This window comes from Pituophis catenifer, unplaced genomic scaffold (assembly GCF_029215685.1).
Source record: "Pituophis catenifer annectens isolate HBS135680 unplaced genomic scaffold, rPitCat1.0.hap2 SCAF_7, whole genome shotgun sequence".
Lineage (NCBI taxonomy): Eukaryota > Metazoa > Chordata > Lepidosauria > Squamata > Colubridae > Pituophis > Pituophis catenifer.
Window position 1 is genome coordinate 5,767,885 of NW_027256887.1, and position 16,720 is coordinate 5,784,604.

Here is a 16,720-nt window from a genome sequence, read left to right on the forward strand (position 1 = left end):
GCAAAATCCCCATTTCCTCCCGATCAGCTGGGACTCGGGAGGCAGAGAATAGATGGGGACGGGGTGTCAGCATTCTGATGCTGCCATAAAAAGGAGGAGACGAGGCTTGACTTTTCACCTACTTATTTTCTCTGTAGATAATATCCCCTAGGAGATGGGATGGGAGGGGGGACATTCCTGTGGGTTGAGGTCAGAAGCTGGGGAGACTGACTTGGAAGATGGCCAATGAGAAGATGAGAATTGGGGAACGGAAAGGGAAGGGTTTGGGGGTCAGAGGGTTAGTATTGGCTACGACGAAGTCGGGGCCAGATCTGTCGGACTCAGTAAATGGAATATTTCAGCAAAGATTAATTGTTTGGGAGTGCAATTTATTTGAGATGACATCGAAACCTGACACGGGGCCAGTCAGAATTTTTCCTACCGGTTCTCTGAACTACTTAAAATTTTCTTCACCGGTACTGGTCAGAACCTGCTGAAACCCACCTCTGGCCCCGCCCCCACCACCCCTCCCCTCCCAGGAGTCTCTATGCAGCCCATTTTGGATGCCAGATAAGTGCAGCGCCTGCGTGGAGGCTCTGGAGGGGCAAAAAACGGGCCTCCCAGAAGTTCCAGAAGTCAGAGAATAGATGGGGGGTGGGGCCAGTCAGGATTTTTACTACCGGTTCTCTGAACTACTCAAAATTTCCGCTACCGGTTCTCCCGAACTGGTCAGAACCTGCTGAAACCCACCTCTGTCTTAGCTCTGAATGATGAGTTTAAAGTAATGTCATTATGTAAGCCTATTGTGATTGTATTTTAAGACACAACTTTATAGCCTTGTATTCTGTGAGCTCTGGAGTGGTGCGGTGGCCTAGAGAGGGAGCTCTCGCCTCACAATCAGGAGGCTGTGAGTTCGATCCTAGGTAGAGGCAGATATTTTTCTCTCTCTGGGCACAATGAAAATGTATCTAATGAACAAAACTCCGCATTGGCGACAGGAAGGGCATCCGGACATTAAAACACTCAGCTAGCGTCATTCAGTTGCCCAAACTCCACCCCGCAAGGGATTATGAGGTTGTTAAAAGAGGATGATTCTGTGAGCTCTATTGGCTGTGAGTTAGTACAATATTGCTCAACACAGTACACTTTTAGAATGTAGGACGATACTATTTTTTAAATTTCCAGCTACCCTATCAATTATAAAATGAAATAGCTTAACACTTCTGGGTATTAGAAAAACGAGTGGGCAGGAAATAAAGGTAGAAGCATACATCTGAAATAATTCGGCGTGCTATAATTCATGTTTCACAGGTTAAAAGAATCTTCAACTCATTTCATAAAAAGATAAAACGATGTATCTCTGAAAGAAGGAATAAGCATCAAAATATAAAAAGATCTCCAAGATCTCCTAAATTTTAGGACAAAAAAAGTAGAAAACAAGCTTTTCTGTAAAGCTGTCTGACAGAAAATGTTTTGAAGTGAAAGAAGCCACATTATTTTTAATATCAGATCTTTTATGCAGTTTCTTATTAATATTATCGATCCCATCCATTTGGGTGTGCTATCTTGACTTCTAAAATAAATTGGGTATAGCTTTCAGGCTAGATAAGATACATTCTGTAATATATATTTGAACTGATACCGGAATAGGAATAGATTTTGCTCTTTTAACCATAACCGACATGAAAAATATATAAATACACTTACATGAAATCCATATATTTCTCTTGACAACTGTATAGGAAGCTCTTTAAAGTTAAATACTTGACATATTTTTTTTCCCTCAAATGAAAACCCACAATTTTAAGGATGCTTCTGGTCATAATACTCACATAATCTCTTTTAATCTTCAGTGATCAGCGTTGACTCAAATTCTCTAGAAAGCACTTAAATACCTTCCTTAGTCAAGGTTATGTAATTTATTATGAATTTCCTTTATTTCTCAGTTACATGTAACCTTTGTATTTGGTTAATAGTAAGATTGCATTACTATTAATCTTCTCATCGTTCCTATCACCCATCTCTTCCCACTTATGACTGTATAACTGTAACGTTGTTGCTGGTATCCTTATTGACTGTTTCCCTATGACTATCATTAAGTGTTGTACCTTATGATTCCTGATGAATGTATCTTTTCTTTTATGTACACTGAGAGCGTATGCACCAGAGGTGGGTTTCAACAGGTTCTGACAAGTTCTGGAGAACCGGTAGCGGAAATTTTGAGTAGTTTGGAGAACCGGTAGTAAAAATTCTGACTGGCCCCGCCCCCATCTATTCTCTGCCTCCCAAGTCCCAGTTGATAGGGAGGAAATGGGGATTTTGCAGTAACCTTCCCCTGGATTGGGGAGGGAATGGAGATTCCTGTGGGAGTAGGAATGGATTTCTAGAGGAAAAAATTGCAGACTACAGGAACTATTTGCACCGCTCAGGTGACCCTGACAACACAGATATACCTCCAAGCAGTGGGGGGATTCAGCCGGTTCGCACCACTTCGGGAGAACCGGTTGTTAACTTTCTGAGCAGTTTGGCAAACTGGTTGTTGGAAGAAATCATTAGGGCAGAGAACCAGTTGTTAAATTACTTGAATCCCACCACTGCCTCCAAGTGCTTCAAGGACCCTCTAAAAGGATGCAAATCAGTGGTGGGTTCCTCCTGGTTCGGTCTGGTTCGGCCAAGCCGGTAGCGGTGACGATATGACGTCACCGAACCGGTTCTCCCCCCCCCGCCCTCCCACCCCCCCACGTTATTCTTACCTTTTATTTGGTCCCACCCCCAATCTATTGCTGCCTCCTGAGTCCCAGCTGATGACTAGAGGGAAAAAAACTGTTTAAACTCTTGCCGCGGGGCTTCAAAGGGCCGTCCTACAGCTGATCAGTGTTAAAAGCAAACAAATGAGTCGGGTTGTAAGTGCGAGGGTTGGTCGTAAGTGTGAGGACCTTCCAGAAATGACTCTGACCAGCTAGCCACGCCCACCTAGTCACATGACACCCACAAAATAAGCCACGCCCACAGAACCGGTAGTAAAAAAATTTAGAACCCACCCCTGATGCAAATGACCAGCTGTCTGCAAGGAATATAAATCCCTCCATTCCCCACTATCCTGTTAGAGCTGAAGAAGCTTCTGGGATGAGAAGCGAAATGTCTTCAAAAACAAGAAAATCCAGTTGCCTCCTGAAATGAGCATCTTTGGAACAACGGTAACCCGGATGACGGAGAATCTCTACAGACTTTAATCTTAACAATGGAAATTTTGGGCATCAATTGTGGTCACAAGTCAAAAGCTGATCTAACGGAAGTATTTTTTTTTTTTTTTACGTAAAAATCTGGAATAGGCTTCCCTTGTTTTAAACAACACTGCATTTTCCTCCAAAGATCTAACTTCGGGTTTTTTGCATTCGTCACTAGACAATAGAAAAACTACAAATGATGGTAATATCAAGATCCATTTGCCACCTCAGTTGTAAACTATCGTTAACGGCTCTCGGTGGGGTTTCATTTGTAACAGATTTCGAAACGGCATGTGCTGTTTCTGTGCTAGATGTCAGACTGCATCGTGTCTTCCGGAAAGCTAGCCAGAAATTAATGCCGATAGTCCCAATCTATCAAAAAGATTCAGAAGCAGGAGAGAGCATCACTGCTGGTTTCATCGCACGAGGCGAAACTGTATTAACCAGCAATCCTATTCATCTCTGGGACCAGCTCTGGAAGCAGAGTGGTTGCTTAGAACCGTAAGAAGTTAGCACCCAGCCCTCTCCTAGGAAAATGAGGTATTTGAGGAAATATTAAAAAGGCAGAATATTTCCCCTAAAAGGGAGGCAGAAAGTCAGCCTCCCCATTACATCATCACCCAGCAAGGCTCAACCAAGCCTGGGACACAAACAACTTACTAAGTTACCCCTGCATGGCCCCATGGGAGCCTGACAACCAATCAGGAGACAAGCTCAAATTCAAAGCCAAACAGAGGGTATAAATCTCTCTCTCTCTCTCTCTCTCTCGCTCATATGCTCTTTTTGCCCAGGACCTCAAAACCAGTGGTGGGTTCCTCCCGGTTCAGTCCGGTTCGGCCGAGCCGGTAGCGGTGACGATATGACGTCACCGAACCGGTTCCTCCCCCCCGCCCTCCCACCCCCCCCACCCCTCCATGTTATTCTTACCTTTTATTTGGTCCCACCCCCAATCTATTGCTGCCTCCTGAGTCCCAGCTGATGACTAGAGGGAAAAAAAACTGTTTAAACTCTTGCCGCGGGGCTTCAAAGGGCCGTCCTACAGCTGATCAGTGTTAAAAGCAAACAAATGAGTCGGGTCGTAAGTGCGAGGACTGGTCGTAAGTGCGAGGACCTTCCAGAAATGACTCTGACCAGCTAGCCACGCCCACCTAGTCACATGACCTCCAAGCCACACCCACAAAATAAGCCACGCCCACAGAACCGGTAGTAAAAAAAATTAAAACCCACCCCTGCTCAAAACCATGTGATCCTGTCCACAGATCTCCTGCGTGAGCAAAGGATTGGACCACCAAGGTCCTTCCAACTCTTGTTACTGTTACCATTAAACCATCTTTTCAAGCAGTCTCCATGTTTCCAGTGGCTTTCTTCACACTTGGAATGGAACCCAGATGGACATTTCTTCCAACATTACTAAAAAAAACCAAACCTTACACTTTCTAACAGTTAATACTAAAAGCCAGAAGTTATAAATACAATATGGAGACTCTAGAAAGAGTGCAGAGAAGAGCAACAAAGATGATTAGGGGACTGGAGGCTAAAACATACGATGAACGGTTGCAGGAACTGGGTATGTCTAGTTTAATGAACAGAAGGACTAGGAGAGACATGATAGCAGTGTCCCAATATCTCAGGGGCTGCCACAAAGAAGAGGGAGTCAAGCTATGCTCCAAAGTACTTGAGAGTAGGACAAGAAGCAATAGGTGGAAACTCATCAAGGAGAGAAGCAACTTAGAACTAAGGAGAAATTTCCTGACAGTTAGAACAATTAACCAGTGGAACAACTTCCCTCCAGAAGTTGTGAATGCTCCAACACTAGAAGTTTTTAAGAAGATGTTGGATAACCATTTGTCTGAAGTGGTGTAGGGTTTCCTGTCTAGGCAGGGGGTTGGACTAGAAGACCTCCAAGGTCCCTTCCAACTCTGCTATTCTATTCTAATATTTATGAAAAGCAAGTAAAGGGCTTACCTCAGTGGTGGGATTCAAGTAATTTAACAACCGGTTCTTTGCCCTAATGATTTCTTCCAACAACCAGTTTTTTTTTAAAAAAAAAATTTGATTTATATGCCGCCCTTCTCCGGAGACTCAGGGCGGCTTACAATGCGCTAAGCAATAGCCTTCATCTTTTTGTATATTTATACAAAGTCAGCTTATTGCCCCCACAAACTGGGTCCTCAATTTACCTACCTTAGAAAGGATGGAAGGCTGAGTCAACCTTGAGCCTGGCGAGATTCGAACCTGCAGTAATTGCAGGCAGCTGGTCTTAATAACAGGGTGCTTTAGACCACTGTACTACCAAGGCTCCTTAGCAGTTTGCCAAACTGCTTAGAAAATTAACAACCGGTTTTCCCGAAGTGGTGCGAACCGGCTGAATTCCACCACTGGCTTACCTAATGAATTCAATTTAGAACAGGAGAGAAACGCTTGGTTTAGAACCGTTCATTTAGTGACGGTTCAAAGTTACAACGGCATTGAAAAGAAAAGTGACTTTTGGTCCTTTTTCTATACTTACGACCCTTGCAGTCAACCCATGGTCAAAATCCGAGTACTTTAGAACTGGCCTGTATTTATGATGGCTGTAGTGTACCGGGGTGATTGAGCGACTTTCCGGTAAGCAAAGTCGTATGGAGAAGTCCCCATCTTTTGTTTTTCCTTGGAAGTCGCTTCGCTTCTCATCCAAGAGGTTTCTTCGTTCAGAACGCAGAGCCTTGGTAGTACAGTGGTCTAAGGCACCCTGTTATTAAGCTGGTTATTAAGACCAGCTGCCTGCAATTACTGCAGGTTCGAATCTCGCCAAGGCTCAAGGTCGACTCAGCCTTCCATCCTTTCTAAGGTAGGTAAAATGAGGACCCAGTTTGTGGGGGCAATAAGCTGACTTTGTATAAATATACAAAAGGATGAAGGCTATTGCTTAGCGCATTGTAAGCCGCCTTGAGTTTCCGGAGAAGGGCGGCATATAAATCAAATTAAAAAAAAAAAAAAGAACGGAAGAAGCTTCTCAGATGAGCAGTGAAAGGTCTTCAAGGAAAAACCAAGAAAGTGATTGAGTGAGAAGCGAAACGTGAGAAAAAAACCAAGAAAGTCCAAAAGTCCAGTTCAGTGGTGGGTTGTTATTGGTTCACCCCAGTTCAGACGAACTGGTAGCGGTGACGGCGGGGGGGGGAGGCTCCACCCACCTGCCCAGACATCATCAAAAATGCTTTTCGCAAGTGCAGGACCGTCTACACATGTGCAGAAGCGCCGCGTGCTCGCGAAACAAGCACACGCACCCACACGCTCCCGATAGCGAACTGGTAGCGCCGAGGTTTGAAATCTGCTACTGGTCCAATTGCCTCTTGAAAAAAAGCTCCTTTGGGACCACCATTGGCCTGGATGACTGAGAATCTCCAAAGACACTTCTTGTGACGAGCTAAGTCAATGGGGCCATTTGGTTCTCGTCCGAGAGTTAGCTCAGAAGAACAACATTGACCGAAGTGATGTCCCAATGGGGCTTTTTCAAGAGACAATTGGATTGTCTTTGTTTTTCCTTGAAGACGTTTCGCTTCTCGTCCATTTTTTTTATTTTTTTTTAATTTGATTTATTTGCCGTCCTTCTCCGGAGACTCAGGGTGGCTTACAGTGCGTTAAGCAATAGCCTTCATACTTTTGTATATTTATACAAAGTCAGCTTATTGCCCCCACAATCCGGGTCCTCATTTTACCTACCTTAGAAAGGATGGAAGGCTGAGTCAACCTTGAACCTTGGCGAGATTCGAACTTACTTTAATTGCAGACAGCTGGTGTTAAATTACGGTGCTTAGTCTGCAGAGCTATCCATTCAGTCAGAACTGAAGAAGCTTCTTGGATGAGAAGCGAAACGTCTTCAAGGAAAAAAAAACCCAAGGAAGTCCAGTTGCCTCTCGAAAAAAAAGCACCTTTTGGACAACTGTGACCTAGATGGTTGTAGAACCTCCATAGACATTGTCCCCAAAAGCGAGCTTACCTTTGTTTTCCAACTTCAGCTCTTCTGCTAGTAAGCTGTCCTGCCTATTGCCGAGTACAAATGCCAGAAACGAGAGGATCATGGCATCCAAGATGCCAATAATGGCTAAGATGTAAGCCCAGCGGATCGAACAAGCTCCCAGGGTGTACTTGTCTGTCTTCTCACCGCACATCCGCTTCACTTCTTTGGCATCCCAACCGTCAGGATAAATCATACAGCCGAGGATAAGGCAGGCAGCTGGGAGGATAAAAAGTGTAAGGGGGAGGGAGGAGGAGGAGGAGGAAGGAGAAGGAGAAAAGGAAGAAAAAGGAGAAGAGGAGGAGGCAGAAGAAGAGGAAGAAGAGGAGGAGGAGGAGGGAGGAGGAGAAGGAAGGAGAAGGAAAAAAGGAAGAAGAAGGAGAAAAGGAGGAGGAAAAGGAGGGGGAAGAGGAGGAGGAAGAGGAGGAAGAGGAGGAGAAGGAGGAGGCAGAAGAAGAGGAGGAAGAGGAGGAGGAAGAGGAGGAAGAGGAAGGAGGAGGAGAAGGAAGAAGGAGAAAAGGAAGAAGAAGGAGAAGAGGAGGAGGAAGAGGAGGGGGAAGAGGAGGAGGAAGAGGAGGAGAAGCAGGCAGAAGAAGAGGAGGAAGAGGAGGAGGAGGAGGGAGGAGAAGGAAGAAGAAGAAGGAGAAAAGGAAGAGGAAGGAGGAGGAGAAGGAAGAAGGAGAAGAGGAGGAGGAAGAGGAGGGGGAAGAGGAGGAGGAGGAAGGAGGAGGAGAAGAAGGAAGAAGAAGGAGAAGGAGAAAAGGAAGAGGAAGGAAGAGGAGAAGGAAGAAGGAGAAGAGGAGGAGGAGGAAGAGGAGAAGAAGGAAAAAGGATGATGAAGAGGAGGGGGAGGGGGAGGAGAAAAGGAGGGGGAGGAGAAGAGGAGGAGGGGAGAGTGGGAAAGGGGGAGAGGGAGAGAGAGAGAGAGAGAGAGAGATGTTAAAAACTTTAATTAGGCAATAGCTGCATTTCATCATTATATCCATAGTTTGCTACTAGTTATTAGAGTATCTCCGGGATTGTATTTCTCATACACAGGTTTCATAAAAGTAAAACATATACAGCATGCATGTAGGAGAAGGACAGGTAGAGACTGGGGGTGGAGTCAAGAGAGGAATCAGTCTGGAATCATCACATTCCCACAAGCGGTCTAAGTTCAACCCCTCTTGGATTCTGTTGACTCTTAACTATTGCCAATTTTAGGGTTGACCATTACTAGATCAGATTCTTGTGTATAGATAGTCATGAGCAATAAATCAGCTTAAGTGGAACTTAACGTCTGGTCCCGGATTCTCCTCGCCTGACTGTATCCTCCCTGTAAAGGTACAATATTTGTTGATATTGTACTCATCATGAGATGAGGGTGTGGCTAACTGATGAGGCCTTATAAGGCCGAAATAGATCTATCTTAGTCTCCCAATGGGCAGCAAAGGGTCTGCTGGCTGCCAGAAGAAAAAAAGCATAATATCTTGGTTTACGTAGGTAGAACCTGGCTAAAGAGAAATACACATAAAACCTACGAGAGAGATATATATATATATATATATATATATATATATATATATATATATATATATATATATATATATATATATATATATATATGTTTTCTCAGGTTTTCGCGGGTGTTTGTATGTAGGTCTTTGGTTATTCGGGTCTTCTCCCACGTAAAATTGGAAGTGTCTTGGTGACGTTTTGACGAAGTCTCATTCGTCATCTTCAGGCTGGTGTTCTCGGCTTCGTGCTTCCAGGAGCAATGTGAGATCGCAGCTCTCTCACATTGCTCCTGGAAGCACGAAGCCGAGAACACCAGCCTGAAGATGACGAATGAGACTTCGTCAAAACGATGCCAAGACACTTCCAATTTTACGTGGGAGAAGACCCGAATAACCAAAGACCTACATATACACACACACACACACACACACACACGCACACACACACACATATATATATACAACTTCTCCCTAGCAAATAGTACTTTCATGGATCTTGTGCCTACACTAAGAGGCTGAAGCTTAAGAACTTCTATATTTATTTCTCTGCTCGCTGATCTGATTTTTAAAAAATACCCAAATTAGCTTTTTCCCAGATTTGTCACAGTCAGTAGGAGTGAACGCATGCACATATGCATACATTTGATTTTTAATTTTAATTTGGTTTGCTTGAAAGAGTCCGAGGCTCCAGAAAATATCCAGTATGAAATAAGAGAGTTAAGAAAACCCAAGGTGTCAAATGCAAGCTATATTTAACGATCAGCTTTAAACTATGCACGAATGGGAATTATTAAATTCAATTAAAACAGTTACCAAACAAAATACAAAGGCTTGTCCGTCCGTCTTCCTTTATGCGTTTCAAACAGATTTATGCAATATTTTAATTGAATTTCAGCTCGCTTGACTGTCAGATGAAATATCTCGACACATGTCACATTCAGAAAACAGGAGGAAGGCCATTCTCTTCACGGCAGCGTAGAATTTTACTAAATTCTATTCTAATTAGCAATCTTCACGTGCCGCAAAACAATCCAAAATGCAAGACAGGATTCCTTCTTGGATTCTCTTTATCGATGCCTAAAACCAGAAGAGCATGACTTGAGGTAAAGGCTGGTTATCAGCCTAAATCATTTCAAGTGTAAAACTTTTTTTTTAAAAAAACCTATTTACTATATAGCTTGAGTTTTCTTTGCTACCTTAAGGGCAGCCAGATGTTAGATGTTGTACCTTGGCTTTAGTTTTACAATGAGGGAACAATTCAGGCCAAGAATAAATCAGGGAGAAAGGCTTTGGCACAATCAGATGCTCATGGTTTTCATGTGGCTTGAAACACTTCAACAAGAGAAAAAAAGTAACTTGCCTTAATCAAAAATACACCTCCTTCCTTCCTTCCTTCCTTCCTTCCTTCCTTCCTTCCTTGCTTCCTTCCTTGCTTCCTTCCTTTCCTCCTTCCTTTCCTCCCTCCTTCTACAATCCTTTCCTGCCCGCTTCCCTCCTCTCTCTCCTTCCTTCTTTAGTTCCATCCTTCCTTCTTTCCTATTCATTGTTATCTTCCTTCTTTCCTTCTCTATCATTCTATTATCTTCATTCTCCTTCCCTCCTCCCTCTTCCTTCCCCTCCCTCCTTCTCTCTTGTTTCTTCCATCCTTCCATATATCCATCCTTCTTTCCTTATCATTCCATTATATTCCTCCCTCCCTCTCTCCCCTCCTTCTCTCCTCCTTCCCTCTATAATCCTTTCCTGCCCCCTTCCCTCCTCTCTCTCCTTCCTTCTTTAGTTCCATCCTTCCTTTAGTTCCCTACTATCCCAAAATATTCATTTTGTTATCTTCCTTCTTTCCTTCTCTATCATTCTATTATCTTCATTCTACTTCCCTCCTCCGTCTTCCCTCCCTCCCCTCCCTCCCTCTTCCTTCCTTCCCTCCTTCTCTCTTGTTTCTTCCATCCTTCCATCTATCTATCCTTCTTTCCTTATCATTCCATTATATTCCTTCTTCCCTCCCTCCCTCTCTTCCCTCCTTCTCTCCTGTCTTCCTCCTTATTCCTTCCCTTCCTTCCCTCCTTCCCTCATTTCTGGCCTCCAGAGGGCTCCGGGGGAGGTTGGGGAAGGCCGTTTTCACCCTCCCCAGGCTCCAAGAAAGACTCTGGAGCCTGGGGAGGGCAAAAAAATGGACCTAGCAGGCCTTGTAACCTTTTTGCTGTCGTGTGCCAAAAGTGGGAGGAGCACAGGGGGAGGGGTCATGCACGCATGGGTGGGGGAGTGGAGCTCAGGGGGGCATTGAATTATGGGTGTGGGAATGCATGTGCGCAACCCCGCCGCGCTCCTCCCACTTTTGGCACACAACGGCAAAAAGGTTAGCCATCACTGTTCTAGGCTATCTTCAGCAGTGGTGGATTTCTACTGGTTTGCCCCAGTCACCTTACCACCAAGCCCCACCCACTAATTAAGCCACGCCCACAGAACCGGTAGCAAAAAAAATCTAGATTTCACCCCTGCATTAGGTTCTTGATTAAATTATCTTTCCATTGATATATAATGTTATGGTACTACTAAAAAAAAAAAAGCGGTGTTTATTAGCTAGTTTTAGAAAATACATTTTTCCCAAAAGGTTTCCACAATTTTGGCCACTACTGTATAAGCCTAATAAATGATTATAAAATTTACTCTTTATACCTGATCACTTACATTAGAAGTTATTCTGGGATATATAGAAATATTGATTTTGCTTGAACACGGATTACTTGTTCCTTTATGCTACCCAGTTCTTTGCACAATTTAAATGAGAAATGTAACCTTTTCGTGAAACTCAATATATTACGGCTGACGTGTTGGGAAAATCAACAGACACTACAGCTGGTGCCCAAACATGCTGTAAATAAGGGTGGAAACCTATAGACTGATTCCATGAACAGCGATCACTCGGAAACAGAGTTGGGTTTCAGCAGGTTCTGACCAGTTCTGCAGAACTGGTAGCAGAAATTCTGAGTAGTTCGGAGAACCGGTAAATACCACCTCTGACTGGCCCCGCCCCCATCTATTCTCTGCTTCCCGAGTTCCAGCTGATGGGAAGGAAATGGGAATTTTGCAGTATCCTTCCCCTGGAATGGGGTGGGAATGGAGATTTTACAGTATTCTTCCACTGCCAAGCCACACCCACCAAGCCACACCCACAGAACCGGTAGTAAAAAATTTTGAAACCCACCACTGCTCGGAAAGATAGGTATTTTCTGTTGATGTTGATAGGAAAAGACATTTTTGGGGATCTTGGCTTGAGAAGAACGAATTGGATGCGTCACGTTAATCAGCAACCTAGGAAGGTTGTGAAGAGAAGTTTGAAAACAACCTTGTTTGCGGAAAGCAGAGAAAGGGAAGGGAGAATTTTCTGGATTAATTAATTGAAAAGGTCAACGGGAGGAACAACACGAAAGAACAAAGATAGGGGTTTTTTTCCTGCAGCTTCTACTTTATAAACATCGTTGCCATTTGATATGTTTTTAACTCATCGACAAAACGGAGACGAACAGAAGCGGAAGTTTACGATGATCATCTCCTTATCCAGAGGTGGGATTCAAATAATTTTTTTTTTTAAATTTGATTTATATGCCGCCCTTCTCCGGAGACTCAGGGCGGCTTACAATGTGCTCAGCAATAGCCTTCATCCTTTTGTATATTTTTACAAAGTCAGCTTATTGCCCCCACAAACTGGGTCCTCAATTTACCTACCTTAGAAAGGATGGAAGGCTGAGTCAACCTTGAGCCTGGCGAGATTCGAACCTGCAGTAATTGCAGGCAGCTGGTCTTAATAACAGGGTGCTTTAGACCACTGTACTGCCAAGGCTCTACTGCTTCACCCAGCACCGAAAATATCAGTGCACACGCCATGTCCACGCATGTGCCCGGCCTTCGGCACATACGCTTTGCTCAGTGGTGGGTTGCCCCCGGTTCGGACCGGTTCGCAAGAACCGGTAGTAAAACCAGCGGGAGGCCTCGCCCACCGCCCCAGATGTTGTCATCAGCGATCTGTACATGCACAGAAGCTTCTGCACATGCGCAGAAGCAAGGCGCATTCACGAGTGAAGCGAGCGCACGCGATTCCGTTGCGAACCAGTGGTAAAAGTAAGTAGAACCCATCCCTAGCTTTGCTCGCGCACACTTCTTCTGTGCATGTGCCCGGCCTCAAAAATGTGCCTAAATAGGACAGCATAGAGCCGGGGTGGGTGGATTTCAGTGATTTCTGCTACCGGTTCACCTGAACTGGTCCGAACCGGCTGAATACCACCTCTGTTCTTATCCCAGTCAAGAGGACTACAAAGGGCCTTAAAATTGGTCTCTTTTTACTATATATGTTGAGCGCAGCAGGACTATTATACACACAAAATGGAAGGACGCTTCGATTCCTATCATGGGTGAATGGTGGCAGAACCTGATGGAGTTGGCTGAAATGGCAAAATTGACCGTTTTAATTAAAGAAAAAGAATATAAGTGCTTTCGTTTCCACATGGAGACCGCTTCTGAACTTTGTGCTTGAAGGAGAAAAGAATGAAACTTTGATTTGGGGTTTTACCGATTAGACCAGGGCAGAGATGGGTTTCAGCAGGTTCTGACCAGTTCTGGAGAACCGGTAGCGGAAATTTTGAGTAGTTCGGAGAACCGGTAGTAAAAAATCTGACTGGCCCCACCCCCCGATCTATTCTCTGCCTCCTGAGACCCAGCTGATCGGGAGGAAATGGGGATTACACAGTATCCTTCCCCTGGAGTGGGGTGGGAATGGAGATTTTACAGTATCCTTCCCCTGGAGTGGGGTGGGAATGGAGATTTTACAGTATCCTTCCCCTGCCATGCCCACCAAGCCCCGCCCACCAAGCCATGCTATACCTACCAAGCTACATCCACAAAACCGGTAGTAAAAAAAAAATTGAAACTGCCCACTGGATCAGGAGTGTCAAATTTAAGACCCGTGGGCCAGATTCGGCCCCTTGATGTGGTTGGATCCGGCCCTTGGAGCTGCCCCGGAAAATGTAAGGGGACGGTCTGCATTGCTTTGGCCCGGTCTACCAATGCGAAGAGGAAACATGCCAGGAGTTTGGGGAGTGGCGTCAAGCTGGCCACACCCACCCATTTAGCCACACCCACCCAGTCGGCCACGCCCTGCTGGCCCCCCGAGGTCAACCACAGCCCTGATGAGGCCCTCAATGAAATTGAGTTCGACTCCCCTGGATTAGACTGACAGATCCTTAAGATGTTCTGTCCCCGTCCCCACACACACACACACACAAACAAACAGCCAGCCAGGGGTTAAAGAATTACTTGGCACATACCAGGTTCGTTATCAGGAACTTGGCAGCAATACGATAACCGTCTGCCAAGTGCTTTACTTCAAGAAGAGGGAGTTTCCTCCATCAGATAAACACCGACAAATACACACAGTTTTCAAAAACAGTCCATCTCAAACAGAAACCTTCAGCAGATTCAGGCGTTGTACAAAGTGACTAGCCAGAAGTTAGCTTTGTCCGTCACAGAGTCTAAATGGCCACCACACTCTCTTATATAGCCTGTGGGGTGTGGTCCAGTGACTCAGCTTAATCCCTGGCCCGCCTCCTCATCTGCTGCAAACGTTTATCTCGCCTTCGTTGGCGTGGATCCAGGAACGACGTATCACCATCGCTGTCATCGGAGACACCTGGCTCCTGGTCAATCTCCTCTCCCTCAGCAGACACCTGAGGCATTGCCAGAGAGGAGGGGCCTGGAGAGGGAGGCCTGGCCAGCTCCTCTCTTTCATGTTCGGAGCCTTCTTCCTCTGATAAGATGGGCTCAGGGATCGGAGCCACAACATAAGAGAAATGGCTAGTTTATATTATTATAAAGTACGAAGGCTATTGCTTAACGCATTATAAGCTGCCCTGAGTCTCCAGAGAAGGGTGGCATATAAATCGAACCAATAAATGAATAAATAAATAAATTATGAAAAAAACCGAAAAAGTTGTGGTTTGATGTTAGTGCCTTATTTTACTGCAACAGAGAAAGTCGGAAGTCAATGCTTCTTTTTCTTTTTCCTTTTTTTTTTTTTTTTTTATTTTTTTTTATTTTTCTTTCTTTTTTTTTTTTTTTTTTTTATTGCAAAAGTTTTACAATTACATTTTCAATTCTTTTTCTTTTTCCTAATCCTTCCTTACTATTCTTTCCCCCGCCCCACTGTTTTCCTATTTACTTTTGCATTTTCTCAATTAAAAAAAAAAATGTTAAACTGGAAAATTGATCTCTTTGTGGAAAGAAGGAAAAACATAACTTTGAGCTGAGGGTTGGTTTTTTTTTTTTTTAAACATACTAAAACCTGGATTATAATGTTGCGTTTGCATCCTTTTCTAGGTTACAAAATGAATATTCTTTGCCTGTTGCTATCCATCTTCATCTTACACCCACAACTCAGCGAGATAGTTGTCAAAAGAGTTTTGCCCCATTTTACGACCTTTCTTGACACCGTTGTTAAGTGAATCACTGCAGCTGTTAAATGAACAACACAGTTGCAAAGTGAATTTGTGTTGTGACCAAGGCCCAAGTAATGATTACCAAACACAATTAAATCCTCAACAAACTTATTTTATTAAAACAGACATCCAAGTTTGGTAATAAGGCCGACGGACTGGTTATTAAGAATTTTATTTAAGACTAAGCGGAGAATGAATTAATTCTCAGCTTAGTCCAAAATAAAATTCTTAATAACCAGTCCGTCGGCCTTATTACCAAACTTTGATGTCTTTGGCAACCTGTCAAAGGCTTTTCTTGGCAAAAACTCCACAAAGTTAAAGAGACACTGACAAGAAGCACTGGAATCAACGTTGCTTTTCTACAAAGAACCCAACGACTCGTTGCTCCTCATTTAAGCCTTATGGGAGTAGCCAATCATCTCCTGGCCTTACTCCTGAGTCGTCCTTTTTGCTTTAGCTGCTCTTGCCTTCCGGCAGCTCTTCGCATGCGGGCACTAGGAACAGGCTCCTCCTATTCCTCTGCCTGCGCGGAAGGCGTGCGCGCAAAGCAAGCATGCGCGTGGGGCGAACCGGTGGTAAGAATATTGGAAACCCACCGCTGGATAGGACCGATGCTTCTGAGCTTTGGGATTGGAGAAGACTCTCGAGAATACCATGAACAATAAAAGAGAATATTTGTAGCTCAGGGTTGAAATGAGGGGGTCCTTGTTGCTCTCTGAGCTTGATTGTTTTCTTGCAGATGTTTCATTACCCAAATTAGAAAACCTCTAGCACAGGTCTAGTACTGATGATATCACCTAGTTTGGTAATAAAACATCTGCAAGAAAAAAACCAAGCTCAGAGAGCAACAAGGATCCTTCACAGTCCTCCTCCTCCTCCTCCTCCCCCTCCTCCTCCTCCTCCTCTCCACAAACCCTCCTCCCTTCCAGCACTGATGATGTTACTCAGTTTGGGTAATGAAACATCTATAAGAAAACAAGCAAGCTCAGAGAGCACCAAGGACCCCACAATCATCATCATCATCTTCTTCTTCTTCTTCTTCTTCTTCTTCTTCTTCTTCTTCTTCTTCTTCTTCTTCTTCTTCTTCTTCTTCTTCTTCTTCTTCTTCTTCTTCTTCTCCTTCCTCCTCCTCCTCCTCCTCCTCCTCCTCCTCCTCCTCCTCCTCCTCCTCCTCCTCCTCCTCCTCCTCTTCTTCTTCTTCTTCTTCTTCTTCTTCTTCTTCTTCTTCTTCTTCTTCTTCTTCTTCTTCCTCCTCCTCCTCCTCCTCCTCCTCCTCCTCCTCCTCCTCCGCCTCTTCTTCTTCTTCTTCTTCTTCTTCTTCTTCTTCTTCTTCTTCTTCTTCTTCTTCTTCTTCTTCTTCTTCTCCTCCTCCTCCTCCTCCTCCTCCTCCTCCTCCTCCTCCTCCTCCTCCTCCTCCTTCTCCTCCTCCTCCATAAACCCTTCTAGCACACAGATGATGTGACTTAGTGTGATGAAACGTCTTCCAAGAAAACAACCCAGTTCAGAGAGTAACAAGGACTCTCCACCCCAATAGCC

The 16,720-nt window shown here is 44.5% G+C and overlaps 1 protein-coding gene across 1 annotated transcript in view; it reads right to left on the reverse strand.

Annotated features, from left to right (window-relative positions):
- The window catches only part of LHFPL3 (LHFPL tetraspan subfamily member 3), a 215,394-nt gene that overhangs the window by 67,083 nt on the left and 131,591 nt on the right, over nucleotides 1-16,720 (reverse strand). Inside the window, exon 2 of the mRNA XM_070947404.1 lies at nucleotides 7,186-7,422. Within this exon, the coding sequence (XP_070803505.1) occupies nucleotides 7,186-7,422 (237 nt within the window). The remainder of the gene's footprint in view (nucleotides 1-7,185; nucleotides 7,423-16,720) is intronic.